This window comes from Lathyrus oleraceus, chromosome 3, assembly GCF_024323335.1.
Source record: "Lathyrus oleraceus cultivar Zhongwan6 chromosome 3, CAAS_Psat_ZW6_1.0, whole genome shotgun sequence".
Taxonomy (NCBI): Eukaryota; Viridiplantae; Streptophyta; class Magnoliopsida; order Fabales; family Fabaceae; genus Lathyrus; species Lathyrus oleraceus.
In genome coordinates, this window is record NC_066581.1 from 10,111,308 (window position 1) to 10,126,435 (window position 15,128).

The window sequence follows — 15,128 nt, forward strand, 5'->3', positions numbered from 1 at the left end:
ACTAGAGAGGTTTGACATCATTAAAATAAGGACTAGGCATATTTTCCCTCACAACTTTGAGTCGGTACTGCATGCATACATAAAGTTGAGTCATGAGTTCGGTTCAGAGTGAGGATCGTGACGAACATGAGTCGAGTCGTTGTTGCATTATATTACATGATTGTGTGTGGATGATTGTGATATGGGTGAGATGTGAATACATGAGGTTGGTTTGTTTTCTGATTATATGGATTGATTTTGTAGATGTGTGAATCTATCCTGAATGTTTATGCATCATTTATTATTTGAATCTATTCTCGCCCCTTTTTGTGTTGTTGCATTTGTGGTTCCCCGAAGTACATATAATCAAGTATTTGAGTAGGAGCTTGAGGTTGAGGACAATGTTGTCCTCTTTAGTTGCTTGTCTTTCGGGTCTATAGTTGGAGTCACTCTGATATGTAACATGAGGTAATCAGGTTGTCTTATATTTGTTTATGTTGCGTATCTTTCTATTTTGATTTTTTATGTTACGATGAATCGCCTTTTCGAACTAATAATTTTGTTGAGGCTTTTATGCCAGGTATTTTTGTGTAATTCTGCTACATATCAAATAACTTGTTTTTATTATTATATGGTTCAATTTTTTCTCGCGGTTGTAAGTAGCATCCTGCTTTGTGATCATTTGTGTTTTATTCATGATTTATTTATTTAATTGTCGATTCGGAAAGTAGGGTGTTATATATGACCGTGGAGGAAATGGGGTGTTAGATATACCCATTAGTTATATTTTAATATGTTATGAACTATGTGTTGTTTATGAAAGTAATTGATGTGTGAATGACTTATGGAAATGACTGATATGTGAAGGACTTATGAAAAATCACTTTTTTGTTAGAAATGCCATTTGGTTTATGAATGACATATGTTTATGAATGCCATCTTGAGATTGAAATCCACATGCATCCAATTATTATCCATTTATTATCAAATGTACGAGGAAATAGGCCAAAGATAATATCCTAAGAGTATATATGGAGATTAAAATTCAGTTTCGCCTCTTTGTTATCAAATGTACCAAGAAGTGTGCCTAGGATAGTGCCCTAGGGGTGTATCGTGAAAATGAAATTTGGATTCACCACTTTGTTATCAAATGTACGAGGAAATGTGATAATATTGTCTCAGGGGTGTATCCAAAAGTTGGAATCCGGATTCACCCATTTGACATGAAATGTGCAAACAATAATAGTATTTCAATGATGTATTCTTAAATTGTTGTATTTTGATGTGTCAAAATTCCATTCTCCGAATGGTGCTAAAGAAAAAATTCAAATTTCCATAGAGTTTAAGAGGTAGATGGGCTTTCATAGAGTTGATTTTAACCTTCAAAGATATTTCAAGAAATAATATCTATAAAATATATAAAATTAATCAAATTCAAAATATCAAGCTGGAATAGCTCAGTTGGTTAGAGCGTGTGGCTGTTAACCACAAGGTCGGAGGTTCAACCCCTCCTTCTAGCGTTTTTTTTTAACTACAATCGTTAATAATTTTTATTGGAATTGTAAAACATAGTTTAGGGCAGAAATATTATAAATAAACTGTTCTTATTTTATTTTGAAGAGATTTAAGACAAAACTCACACACTAAGTGGATGTTGAGAAGTGCTTAATTCCATGTTTAAACTCGTGCATTAGTGTATCAAATATTCTTGTCACTTGAGTTGTACTTACAGAAGAACAATATATGTGCATTAACTACCCTGTAACTGTTATAGGGGATTTGGACTAGAGAAATAAATAAAGATACTGAATGAAAAGGGGGGCATTCAGATTTTGGAGACTGGTTGGTTGGCTTTCATCATTTCCTTGGTAGTTTAGAACAGTTTTTGGAAATATGCCCCTTTTGACCACAAATATAACAAGTTATGTTCTTGACATTAGGTTTAAACTTCCTTGGAAAACCTGGCGGCGGCTTAATGTCAGCCCCCTTTATTCCTCCTTTATTGGCATCGTGAAATCTTACATTATCAGAAGGAGATTCACCAACTTGTTTGACTCCAGTGCGGGATTCTTCTTCTATTCTTATGCGCTCCATTAACATCAACAAAGATAGATGCTCCTCGCGCATTAACTTGATGCAGAAGTCTTTCCATGATAGTGGAAGCTTTGAAATGATGACACTGACATGAAAATTCTCGTCTATATGCATTCCAGCAACAGCAATAGAGTCTGCAATGCGATCAAGTTCTTGAATTTGTTCAGCAACTGCTTTCTCATCAACCATTTGAAATTCAATATACTTTTTCACCTGAGATCTCTTGGTTACATATTCCTCGAACAGATAAACATATCTCAACTCTTCCCATAACTCCTTAGCACTCATTTTTCTATTAGCATGCTTGTTGAATAGACTATCAGACAAATGGCCCAAGATGTTGCGACGACACATTAAATCATCATTTACCCATCTCTTTTCAGCAGCTTTGGCTTTAGAAATTTCTCCAGCACTAGCATCGTTTTTCCCTAATGTAGCATTTGGGCATGGTTCCGTAAGCACATAATTAATCTTCAACTGTTTCAAGAGTAATTCTATCTGTTCAGCCCAAACTTGGTAATTCTTCCCATCAAAACGAACGATCTCAATAGGGACAATCTCAATGGGCACAGGCTCAACAGAAACAGGTTTAATAGAGACAGGCTCAATAGGGACAGGCTCAACAGGAACATCAGCAACTGAACTTGAAACTTCTCTATTTTTCCAGCTATTATGCCCTGATCTGCATTGTTTTAATTACATGCTCCAGGTTATACCAGTATATAAATATATGTAGAATTAAATGACTAGCAACATATATTCTTTTAAGCAAAAAAGTGAGTAGTAAATATTCAGAAGAGTGCGAAAATTTCTCCAACTAAAATACAACATTGAGTATCATAGAACATCAGGATTCCACAACCATATTGACACTTATGTGATTAATATTATTCTGAACTCAGAAAAATTCACGATTCATGTATTTCCATAGCTCAGCAGTAAACACTGAATACTCACCTTATCCTTCCTACCAACTTTGTGATAGCTTCCTCTATGGCAGGAACACTATTCTTGAAGGTTGACCATTGGTCAGGAGGTAAACTTATCCCTGAAATCAGTGGTAAAGAAAAAGAATGTATTCAGTTTCGGAATTTTAATCCAGTCAACAAACAAAGTAAGAAAAATATCATTTCACCTTTCAGAAGAGACAAACCCAACTTCAACAAAGAGTGACTAGCAAGAAACAACGGAGATTTTCACATTATAGTGAGGTTATCTTTCCATAAACTACTATGCATCAAGGCTATCTAATCGTGAATCAAATCTTATTATGAATCCTAAGATACAAAAAATGAAATATGGCATTTGCGTAAAAACATGCGACATAAAATTAAAAAGATAAGCTGGTGTATCATAATAATGTCCTAAGCCATAGTTCTTGCGAGCAAAATCCAGTAACACTTGCAACGTAACAAAGCATGCATGGCACCAAAGCAGATTATAATTCAAGCGAAAACAGATCAAAAAGAAGAAAACAATCAATGACCTTTAGTAGTGGGCTGCTGTTTTCCATCTTTTAGATAAAACTCCCTAATTGACACCAATGTCGTCCCTTTGAAATCTTGGACAGTCACCTTCCTTCTGGTTGATAGCTACAAATCAAGAAAGCAACATCTATCAAGATCAATGTAGCCTTTAAAATTTTCAGCTTTTCTCTCCATCAACTCAAAATCAATGAAACCTTTTTAAAAATTAAAAAATAAAACCCTAAACATTGCAATCAAGAAAATCAAAGTTTAGGGATTATAGATGATTCATTACAACAATAGTAATAATAACTGCATTGAAAGAGTTATCGATTCACCTGACAAATAACGTGTTCAGAGCCGTCTTTTTTGCGCTTCACTTCCACCACCTTATTGGACTCTTGTGGCGGTTCTCTGTGTATCACATCCACTGCCTCGGCGGAAGCTTGCGGCGGTTCCTTCCGTTTGTCGACGTCGGTGGCGATGGAGATAAGGTAAGAGTCGACGATGTTTCTGACAAATCGTCTGCTGTGTAAGTCAGAAAGGTCGATACCGAGTCGCTCGGAAGCGGCAAGTCGGACGGAGAGCTCAGTGGCTCCTTCAATGCTGCAGTTTGTGAGTATATCCATCACCATTTCTTCAACTTTACATCGAGTTTCAGCATCCATTGTGAAGATGCGTAAATCAAAGAAAGAATATTTTGGAGGGAAAGATAAAAACCAGTATTTATTCAAGAAATGAAAATATTTTGTTACTGATTTTGCTACTACTATTAATAAAGAAAACAAAAAATAAGAAAGGTTCCACCGAGACTTGAACTCGGGTTGAGTCCAATGTCCTAACCGCTAGACCATGGAACCGTACTGTGTATACTCATCAAGCTTATAGTTATTTCAGTTCAATATGATTATGGCATAATTGGTTTATAACAATTACACAAATATTAAAAACTAAAAAAATGCAAGAGAAATATTTGTTGAAGGAAAATAATTAGCAAGAATTATTTTTAATTGTTTCATGTAAATGAAAGTGAAATAAATAATCTCTAACATTTAAAAAAATGTTTACATGGTAAGTGTTTTGCTGAAGTGACTTAAGAGGACGAAATTCAAAAAAAAAAAAATTCAAATCCATTTTCTTCTTCCTCAATCCATCTGCAACCTACATTTTTTTCTCATCTCCAATCTTCAAGTGTAGTTTATGATTGTTACTCTTGTATTTGTTCAATTATACTTGAAATGATACTTTCATGGAGTGCCTTAGCAACAATTGATTATTTTTCTTCTCAATTTGAACATTATAAATATTTGGTTTGTATTGGATATAATTTTGGTATGATACACAATATTAAAGACAAAGCTCTTCAAGTAGAATGCATTCCAAATATAATGCAATTAAGTTTATGTATTCAATTAAGCTCAAATAGTTAATTGGTTCATGTAAGTTAATCAGTTTTTATTTTCTGTCTTTGTATCTTTTTTCACCTCTCTATCTCTATTCTCCATCTATCTTATTTTTTCATCCCTGTATATTTTTCATCCTTGTATCTTTTTCGTACCACTATCTTGTTGCTCTTGAAAAAGGAAACATGATGGTCATTGTTGAATACATGCTTCAATATGTAGAAAAAAAGGTTGAAGATGAAAAAATAGAGGTCGAAGGTTAGAGATGAAGATTGAAGATGGAAGTTAGAGATAGAGGTTTGAAGATGGAGGTTGGAGATAAAGAGGAAATGAAGGTCAAAGGTTGGATATGAAAAAAAAATAGAGGTTGGAGGTTGGATAGGAAGAAAAAATGAAGGTTGGAAATGGAAAAATGGAGGCTAAAGGTTGGAGATGAGGAAAAAAATAAAGGTTTGAGATGAAAAACTGGAGGTTGAAAATGGAAGTTAGAGATGAGAAAAAATGGAATTTAGAGGCTGGAGATGAAAAAAAATGGAGGTTGGACGTTGTATATGGATTGACGAAGAAGAAGATGAATTTGTAAAATTAAATTTCATATGGATATTAATTCTGCTACTACTATTGAAAAAAACAAACCTAGAAAGGTTCCACCAAGACTTGAACTTAGGTTACTGGATTCAAAGTCCAATGTCCTAACCGCTAGACCATGGAACCTTTTTGTGTTTGGACATCAACAATCGATTATTTTATGTGTCTAATCGATTACTCTAGTCGATTAGGTGAGTTAAAAAGATCATGGATTATTTTTAAATTTATATCATGTTTTGGCCTTAGATAGCTTCTTTATCACTTTTTCACATCCAAAAAATGTAAAAAATATTACTTTTCATTTCTCACATCACCACTCTAAATCATTCTTATTTTTCTCGCATATTTTAGCCATAGTACTTTGAGAGTGTTCTTGAAGCTCAATGAGGATATTGTTTTAGGTAAGGATATAATTATAAATTTACCCTGAGTAAAAATTTTCTCTTGAGTAAATTATTCTTCCTTAGAAAGTGATTACTTTGGTTAGGAGTTAAACCATTGAAAAAAGTCTTATTTGTATTTGGGTGATTAGTCTTAATCTTCGTTTGTTTTGTGAGCTTCACCGTTGAAAAAGCCCTTTTTTTGGTTCGTGAAGATCAGTCAGTGAAAATATCCACAATGATCCTCGAATTCAGTTTGGTTAAAAGCTATATTGTTTGAGATCATCCTGGTGTAAAATCTCTCTTGGTTTCTAAGTTCAGTCTAGTGTAAAAACTTAGTAGGTTTGAGTTCATCCCGATATAAATTTTGGTTCGGTTCGTAGCCAACCCATATAAAATCTCAGTTCACCTTGGAGGATATCCAACTAAAAACTTTGTCTTGATTTGTGATCAGTCTATACAAAGTCTCGATTTAGTGTGAAGACTAATTGTTTCAAGCATGTTCATTGTTTGATTAAAAGTTATCCTTAAACTTCATTTCCTTGTAATAAGGGGGTTCGTCGGTTTAACCTTCTAAAGCTCTAAAGCATAATGATTATTTCATTAGACCAAACTTGTATAAATCGCTGTTGTCATTTAACTTCATTTATCTCCTTTATTTTCAATAATTTTACTAACTATGAATTTCCACTGTATACTTGATAAAATATTTGTAAACTCTGATTTCGAAAATGAATTTATTTTAAATCAACATTTTCAAACATCCACAATTCACCCATCCTCCCTCCTTGTGTATGGAGTCACGTGTCCAATAAGGAGAAAGCGTCCTTCTTGATAAATGACCATCATTTGACGTGTGGATGTTAACTCCACCATCACATTCATGTGGTGGATAAGGATTGTCACACTGAAGAGAGTGATGCATCCTTACCGTCGACAGGAGTGATCACCGAGATAATTCCAAAGTAGGTGTGTTGCAACACCATGATTTGCATTATAATCTCAGTTGAGGTCATGGACGATTCTCATGTTTTGTTATTATAGTAGATTGAAGATATTTAATAGAAGGTCATATTTCTTAACTTCACGTTTCACTTCCTCCCCCACACATTTAGGTTGAAAATATTCAATAGAAGGTCATCTTCCTCAACTTCACGTTTCACTTCCTCCCCCCTCGCATTTAGGTTCCTCCATCAGTACATTTATTTCCCTTTATAAATAGAGCACCGGTATAATGACCTATACAAATCAAATAAAAAAAAAAGGAACATTAACAAAAACATGCATCTTCATGGTTTGATTCAATTCCTCTTTAATGAAATATTCAAGTCTCTCATCAAGTATTTCAAACTAGATAGAATTTAACTATAAACACAAGGCTGGAATAGCTCAGTTGGTTAGAGCGTGTGGCTGTTAACCACAAGGTCGGAGGTTCAACCCCTCCTTCTAGCGTTTTTTTTTCATTTTAAAAAAACAATATTAAACATATTCTTCAATGAGTTATAGGTTGTTTGTTAATTATTACTCCTCCGTTCCTTTTTAAGTGTCACTTTTTGATTTTTTACACATACCAAGAAAGTTAATCATTATTGTTACTTTTCAAACAATAATTCTTCTTTTACCTATAATACCCTTAATTATTTATTACATTCACTTTACTTTTTCTCTCTCTGCAATTATTATTTAGGGGTAATTTTGACAAAGTTGTAATTAATACTACCTTGAACTTTGCAAGTGACAATTAAAAAGAAATAAATTTTTTTTAAAAAAGTGACACTTATAAAGGAACGGAGGAAGTAGTAATTGCTATATGTGCATTAAGTACCCTGTAACTGTTATAGGGGATTTGGACTAGAGAAATAAATAAAGATACTGAATGAAAAGGGGGACATTCAGATTTTGGAGACTGGTTGGTTGGCTTTCATCATTTCCTTGGTGATTTACAATTCCTATGTTGGTATCGAAGACTGTTGATATTATATCAATAATAAAGAAGTCTATTTGGTGTTTAATTTATATTTCAACCAGTTCTATCACGATCCTAAATTTTATATCATTTTAAGCATCATATCACAACGCAACGGTTGCAAGTTTATAAATCAATCATTCAGTAAATCACCCAAAAAAAAGACTGATAAACTACCATAATTCAGAACAATTAATTACAGCCATCTCCAACAGTTTTTAGAAATATGCCCCTTTTGACCACAAATATAACAGGTTTTGTTCTTGCCATTAGGTTCAAACTTCCTTGGAAAACCTGGTTGCGGCTTAATGTCAGACCCCTTGATTCCTCCTTTATTGTCATGGTGCAATCTTACATTATCAGAAGGAGGTTCACCAACTTGTTTGACTCCATTGCGAGACTCTTCCTCTATTGTTATGCGCTCCATTAACATCCAGAAAGGTAGATGCTCCTCGCACATTAACTTGATGCAGAAGTCTTTCCATGACCGTGGAAGCTTTGAAATGATGACACTGACATGAAAGTTCTCCTCTATACGCATTCCAGCAGCAGCAATAGAGTCTGCAATGCGATTAAGTTCTTCAATTTGATCAGCGACTTCTTTTTCATCAACCATTTGAAATTCAATATACTTTTTCACCTTAGATCTCTTGGTTCCATATTCCTCAAACAAATAAACATATTTCAACTCTTCCCATAACTCCTTAGCACTCATTATTCTATTTGCATACTTGTTGAATAGAGTATCAGATAAATGGCTCAAGATGTTGCGACGACACATTAAATCATCATTTGCCCATCTCTTTTCAGCAGCTTTGGTTATAGAAATTTCTCCAGCACTAGCATTGTTTTCCCCTAACATAGCATTTGGGCATCGCTCGGTAAGCACATAATTAATCTTTAACTGTTTCAAGAGTAATTCTATCTGTTCAGCCCAAACTTGGTAATTCTTCCCATCAAAACGGACGATCTCAATAGGGACAAGCTCAATGGGCACAGGCTTAATAGAGACTGGCTCAATAGGGACAGGCTCAACAGGAACATCAGCAACTGAACTTGAAACTTCTCCATTTTTCCAGCCATTATGCCCTGATCTGCATTATTTTGATTACATGCTCCAGGTTATACCAGTATATGAAGAATTAAATGACTAGCAACATATGTTCTTTTAAGCAAAAAAGTGAGCGGTAAATACCCAGAAGAGTGCAGAAATTTCTCCAACTAAAATACAATATTGAGTATCATAGATAAAATATCAGGCAGTTAGTGTGCCATCAATATGCAGAGAAAAGAAGGGAAACAGGATTCTGCGTATCTGTGGATCCCTCAACCATATTTTGACACTAATGTGATTAATATTATTCTGAACTCAGAAAGTTTCACGATTCATGTATTCTCAAAACTCAGCAGTCAGCATTGAATTACTCACCTTATCCTTCCTTCCAACTTTGTGATAGCTTCCTCGATGGCAGGAACACTATTCTTGAAGTTTGACCATTGTTCAGAAGGTAAACTTATCCCTGATATCAGCGGTAAAGAAAAGGAACATGTTTAGTTTCGGAATTTTAATCCAGTCATCAACAAACAAAGAAAGAAAAATATCATTTCACCTTTAAGAGAGACAAACCCAACTTCAACAAAGAGCAACTAGCAAGAAACATTATAATGAGGCTATCTTTCCATAAACTACTATGCATCAAGTTAAAAAGATAAGCCGGTGTATCATAAAATTTGATTTGAAACTCTGTTTTCTTTTTGTCGCACCCAGTCTCACTGATAACACAGAAGAGCGACAAGTGAAACAAGAGAGCGAACCTTTTAGCAAAACAAGGGAAGCCAAAAAACAGAGGAGTTTTGACTTGGGTTATTTGGAGGGTTTAATTTCAGCTATTTCTGTTCCATTTTAGGAAAATGTTTTTAAAAAAACGCAGAAAGGCATCGTCAGAACTGGTCCATATTACCCGACCCATTTTTGGCTTCACCTGAAACAACAGATATTCACGTATCTCTCCTCTTTTTCCATTTCTGTATCATAGAATACATTCCATATTTGCGATTCAGCGGATATAATCACGAGTCAACCTGCAATTCATATGAGAAAACAATTCAACCTGTAATTTGTATGGATGCATTGTTAACCATGGGGGATGGTGGAGAGCAAAAATTCCGCAATAAAGCCCGACATATGGCGCTACGCCGCTACCATATCGGCATATGGCACCGATCTCCTTCACATACTTTGCCATGGTGGAGAGCCTAAAACCTGCCATGGATATCCGCTATGGTTGACATTTGACAACACTGATTGGAAGGCTTCCATTATTGGATTACAATTTGTTCAATACTATTATTACTAACTACACTGATGTGCATGATCGACAGTAACACTTACAACGTAACAAAAGCATGCATGCCACCAAAGCAGATAATAATTCAAGCGAAAACAGATCAATAAGAAGAAAACAAGCATTAGAAAGTTAAGCTTATAAGTTATAACAATGTGTATCAATCAATGACCTTTAGTAGTGGGCTTCTGTTTTCCATCTTTTAGATAAAACTCCCTAATTGACACCATTGGCGTCCCTTTGAAATCTCGGACAGTCACATTCCTCTTGGTTGATAGCTACAAATTTTTAAAAATTCAACAAAATTTTGAGCTTTTCTCTCCATCAAATCAAAATCAATGAAACCTTTAAAAATTAAAAAATAAAACCCTAAACATTTCAATCAATAAAATCAAAGTTTAGGGCTTATAGATGATTCATTACATTTACAACAATACTAATAACAACTGCATTGAATTAGGTTAATAATCACGGGGAAGAGTGAATGATTCACCTGACAAATAACGTGTTCGGAATCGTCGTTTTTGCGTTTCACTCCCACCACATTATTGCACTGTTGTGGCGGTTCATTGTGTATCACATTCACTGCCTCGGTGGAAACTTGCGGCGGTTCCTCCGGTTTGTCGTCGGTGGCGATGGAGATAAGGTAAGACTCGATAATGGTTCTGACAAATTGTTTGCTGAGTGAGTCGGAAAGGTCGATACCGAGTCGTTCGGAAGCGGCAACTCGGACGGTGAACTCAGTGGTTTCTTCAATGTTGGATTTTTTGAGAATATCCAACACCATGTCTTCAACTTTTCGTCGAGTTTCATCCTCCATTGTGACGCAAAAGTTATTTGGGGGAAAGCAAAAAATGTATTTATATCAGAAATCAAATTAAACTGAAAAGGTTTTTTGTTCTGATGTGTCGTGTGATTGGGAAACAATAACTTAAATAAAGAAAACTAAAAATAAGAAAGGTTCCACCGAGACTTGAACTCGGGTTACTGGATTCAGAGTCCAATGTCCTAACCGCTAGACCATGGAACCATACTGTGTATACTCATCAAGCTTTTAGTTATTTCAGTTCAATATGATTATGGCATAATTGGTTTATAACAATTACACAAATATTAAAAACTAAAAAAATCAAGAGAAATATTTGTTGAAGGAAAATAATTAGCAAGAATTATTTTTAATTGTTTGATGTAAATGAAAGTCAAATAAATAATCTCTAACATTTACAAAAATGTTTACATGGTAAGTGTTTTGCTGAAGTGACTTAAGAGAACGAAATTCAAAAAAAAATAATTTAAATCCATTTTCTTCTTCCTCAATCCATCTGCAACCTACATTTTTTTCTCATCTCCAATCTTCAAGTGTAGTTTATGATTGTCTACATTTTTTTCTCATCTCCAATCTTCAAGTGTAGTTTATGATTGTTACTGTTGTATTTGTTCAATTATACTTGAAATGATACTTTCATGGAGTGCCTTAGCAACAATTGATTATTTTTCTTCTCAATTTGAACATTATAAATATTTGGTTTGTATTGGATATAATTTTGGTATGATACACAATATTAAAGACAAAGCTCTTCAAGTAGAATGCATTCCAAATATAATGCAATTAAGCTTATGTATTCAATTAAGCTCAAATAGTTAATTGGTTCATGTAAGTTAATCAGTTTTTATTTTCTGTCTTTGTATCTTTTTTCACCTCTCTATCTCTATTCTCCATCTATCTTATTTTTTCATCCCTGTATATTTTTCATCCTTGTATCTTTTTCGTACCACTATCTTGTTGCTCTTGAAAAAGGAAACATGATGGTCATTGTTGAATACATGCTTCAATATGTAGAAAAAAAGGTTGAAGATGAAAAAATAGAGGTCGAAGGTTAGAGATGAAGATTGAAGATGGAAGTTAGAGATAGAGGTTTGAAGATGGAGGTTGGAGATAAAGAGGAAATGAAGGTCAAAGGTTGGATATGAAAAAAAAATAGAGGTTGGAGGTTGGATAGGAAGAAAAAATGAAGGTTGGAAATGGAAAAATGGAGGCTAAAGGTTGGAGATGAGGAAAAAAATAAAGGTTTGAGATGAAAAACTGGAGGTTGAAAATGGAAGTTAGAGATGAGAAAAAATGGAATTTAGAGGTTGGAGATGAAAAAAAATGGAGGTTGGACGTTGTATATGGATTGACGAAGAAGAAGATGAATTTGTAAAATTAAATTTCATATGGATATTAATTCTGCTACTACTATTGAAAAAAACAAATTGAGGAAGAAGAAGATGAATTTGTAAAATTAAATGTCATATGGATATTAATTCTGCTACTACTATTGAAAAAAACAAACCTAGAAAGGTTCCACCGAGACTTGAACTCGGGTTACTGGATTCAGAGTCCAATGTCCTAACCGCTAGACCATGGAACCTTTTTGGGTTTGCTCATCCAACTTTTAGTTATTTATACGTTTAAATAATTATGGCAGAATTTTTTTATGATAATTACACCAATGTTTTGTTTAAATCTAAAAAATGTGAGAGAAATATTTGTTGGAGGAAAATAACTTGCAACCGAATTGTTTTTAATTGTTTGATATAAATGAAAGTGAAATAATTAGTAAGTTTAAATAGTTAATTCGTTCTTGGAAGTTTGCATATTTTTTTATTTCCATTCATGTATCTATCTTTTTGGAAATATCCCTTAAATATTGATATTCATTTCGTTTTAGTCATTAACGTCAACTTTCTGCTACGAAAACGCTTACATGACAAGTGTTTTGCTCACGTGCTTACGAGAACAAAATCTAATATATATATATATATATATATATATATATATATATATATATATATATATATATATATATATATATATATATATATATATATATATATATATATATATATATATATATATATATGAGATTAATTACTATACACTGTCAGTGTAAAATTTTTTACACCGTCAGTTCATCACCATCACCCGTTTGTATTACTTTATAGATTTTTAAAATAAAAGTCAAACTTCTTTTAATAACCAACGTCTATAATTAACTGATGGTGTAAAATCCTTTTACACCGACAGTGTATTTCAATTAATCTCTCTCTATATATATATATATTCAAATCCATTTTGTTCTTTTTTAATCCATATCTAACCTCCAACCTTCATTTTTTCTCATCTTCAACGTATATTTTTTCTCATCTCCAACTTTCTACTGTAGTATGTGATTGCTACTTTTGTATTTGTTCATTCATACTTGGAATGGTACTTTCCTGGTGTGTTTTAGCAATAATTGATTAGTTTTCGTCTTAATTTAAACATTATAAATATTTGGTTTGTATTGAATATAATTTTGCAACTTTGCTATGATACATAATATTAAAGACAAAGCACTTCAAATAGAATGCAATTAAGCTTATGTATTCAATTGAACTTAAATAGTTCATTTGTTCATGTAAGTTAACTAGTTTTTATTTTTCATCTGTGTATCTTTTTTCGCCCCTTTATCTCCATCCTTCATCTATCTTATTTTTACATCCCTGTATCTTTTTCATCCTTGTATCTTTTTTGTACCTCTGCCTTGTTGCTATTCATGAAGGAAACACCATGGTCATTATGAAGGAGAATTGCGGTCCAAAACGCAGCGGAAATTAAAATTTCTCCTTTAGAGATCCTTACGAATGGTCATTATCAGTGATAGAATATTTACCTCTTGTGATGATCGAAACCTTTGGTGCAGATCTCTTGTGACGATCAAAACCTTTGATGCAGATCCACGGAGCGATCACGAACGTTGAACGATGACAACGTCTCTACTCAGTCCACACGAACGGGTTCCTTCAATCTCAGTGCTAGCTGGTACGAATGAAGGCTTTGAGTGAGAGAGAGAGAGTGAGAGAAAACGAAAATAATGCAACCGCAATGAATGCTTCTGCACAAGGGTTCTATTTATAGAACCACTTGTGTGGGCTTCAAGCTAAAAGCCCACTTAAGTGTATTTTGGCCCGTATCTTATAATATGCCCAAAATCACTTAAGCCCATGGTACCTTACCATATTTCGTATTCTACTCAAGTACACCGTACCTTACGATGTTCTATAATTCACTTAAGGGCACCGTACCTTACGGTATTCCTTAGTTACTCTATCTCTCATCAATCCGTCCTTTGTGTGTGACCCTGTAGGTTTTCGTGACGTTGGTAATTATATTAAATCACGCATTTAACATAATAAACAGTGAGCGGTATCTAGCAACACATCACTGCTACCCAAGACACGAAAATGTCAAGTGATCTGACAATTCCTTATGTGATAATAATTATGTGTATAATTACCCCTTTGCCCTTATGTCTATATTGAACACAAGGCATAGACCGTGTCATCCTTGTCCAGTTCAATATTGGGCCCATAGACATTTATCCTGTTATGCAGGATGGGCAAATTCCATCTAGGTCACTCATGTCCCTCAGCATGCTTTGTGGAGTACCCATCAACTGTCTTTATGGTTATCCAATTACGGACAACGTTGGATCAGCAATAAAGCACTCGACTCTACATCTAGGATCCATAGTGGTTTCAGGTCGAAGAGTGGAATACACTATTATCACCATGAGAATAACTTATGACACCTTGCATAACTTTCTATATAGTATTCTCATAGCGGGTCAATCCGGTATAAATATTACTCCTAATATTCATACCTATGTTTAAGACTTGATAACTCTTTATCCATGATCCATGAGATGTGATCATCAGTCTACACACATAATAGTCTTAATGCTTTAATGTTATCCCACTTCACACTAAAGCTCGACTACGGATACTTTAGGAATAGTGTCCTTATGTTTAATGTGTTCTCATGATTAAGTCACACTTAATACATTAAACGGACTATCTATTCCAGGGACTTTATTAATCAACCA

At 34.0% G+C, this 15,128-nt stretch overlaps 2 protein-coding genes and 5 non-coding genes across 7 annotated transcripts; 2 read left to right on the forward strand and 5 right to left on the reverse strand.

The window, feature by feature from the left end:
* Positions 1 to 1,425: 1,425 nt before the first annotated feature.
* TRNAN-GUU (transfer RNA asparagine (anticodon GUU)) lies at positions 1,426 to 1,499 on the forward strand. The gene has a single exon. It is a non-coding gene; the product is annotated as a tRNA-Asn (tRNA).
* A 161-nt stretch (positions 1,500 to 1,660) lies between these two features.
* On the reverse strand, positions 1,661 to 4,277 carry LOC127128865 (uncharacterized). Its single transcript, XM_051058240.1, has 4 exons — positions 3,878 to 4,277; positions 3,560 to 3,665; positions 3,031 to 3,121; positions 1,661 to 2,755 (listed from the first exon to the last, which is right to left on the reverse strand). The coding sequence occupies exons 1-4, from the start codon at positions 4,205 to 4,207 to the stop codon at positions 1,837 to 1,839; spliced, it is 1,446 nt and encodes a 481-aa protein (XP_050914197.1). The 5' UTR covers positions 4,208 to 4,277; the 3' UTR covers positions 1,661 to 1,836.
* Positions 4,278 to 5,584: 1,307 nt separating this feature from the next.
* TRNAQ-UUG (transfer RNA glutamine (anticodon UUG)) lies at positions 5,585 to 5,656 on the reverse strand. Its single transcript has one exon. It is a non-coding gene; the product is annotated as a tRNA-Gln (tRNA).
* Positions 5,657 to 7,288: 1,632 nt separating this feature from the next.
* On the forward strand, positions 7,289 to 7,362 carry TRNAN-GUU (transfer RNA asparagine (anticodon GUU)). The gene has a single exon. It is a non-coding gene; the product is annotated as a tRNA-Asn (tRNA).
* A 618-nt stretch (positions 7,363 to 7,980) lies between these two features.
* LOC127132104 (uncharacterized) lies at positions 7,981 to 11,129 on the reverse strand. The gene is made up of 4 exons (XM_051060977.1): positions 10,715 to 11,129; positions 10,394 to 10,499; positions 9,306 to 9,396; positions 7,981 to 8,970 (listed from the first exon to the last, which is right to left on the reverse strand). The coding sequence occupies exons 1-4, from the start codon at positions 11,039 to 11,041 to the stop codon at positions 8,073 to 8,075; spliced, it is 1,422 nt and encodes a 473-aa protein (XP_050916934.1). The 5' UTR covers positions 11,042 to 11,129; the 3' UTR covers positions 7,981 to 8,072.
* A 50-nt stretch (positions 11,130 to 11,179) lies between these two features.
* Positions 11,180 to 11,251, reverse strand: TRNAQ-CUG (transfer RNA glutamine (anticodon CUG)). Its single transcript has one exon. It is a non-coding gene; the product is annotated as a tRNA-Gln (tRNA).
* A 1,309-nt stretch (positions 11,252 to 12,560) lies between these two features.
* On the reverse strand, positions 12,561 to 12,632 carry TRNAQ-CUG (transfer RNA glutamine (anticodon CUG)). The gene has a single exon. It is a non-coding gene; the product is annotated as a tRNA-Gln (tRNA).
* Between the last annotated feature and the right edge of the window lie 2,496 nt (positions 12,633 to 15,128).

What these genes read in the sequence shown, in the direction of transcription:
- LOC127128865 (XM_051058240.1), bottom strand. Translation starts at nt 4,207, where the DNA reads ATGGATGCTGAAACTCGATGTAAAGTTGAAGAAATGGTGATGGATATA. An exon ending in CTGAACACGTTATTTGTCAG is followed by an intron (nt 3,666 to 3,877) that starts GTGAATCGATAA and finishes CTTGATTTGTAG; the next exon opens with CTATCAACCAGAAGGAAGGT. An exon ending in AAGTTGGTAGGAAGGATAAG is followed by an intron (nt 2,756 to 3,030) that starts GTGAGTATTCAG and finishes AAAACAATGCAG; the next exon opens with ATCAGGGCATAATAGCTGGA.
- LOC127132104 (XM_051060977.1), bottom strand. Translation starts at nt 11,041, where the DNA reads ATGGAGGATGAAACTCGACGAAAAGTTGAAGACATGGTGTTGGATATT. An exon ending in CCGAACACGTTATTTGTCAG is followed by an intron (nt 10,500 to 10,714) that starts GTGAATCATTCA and finishes AAAAATTTGTAG; the next exon opens with CTATCAACCAAGAGGAATGT. An exon ending in ACAGAAGCCCACTACTAAAG is followed by an intron (nt 9,397 to 10,393) that starts GTCATTGATTGA and finishes CGCTGATATCAG; the next exon opens with GGATAAGTTTACCTTCTGAA.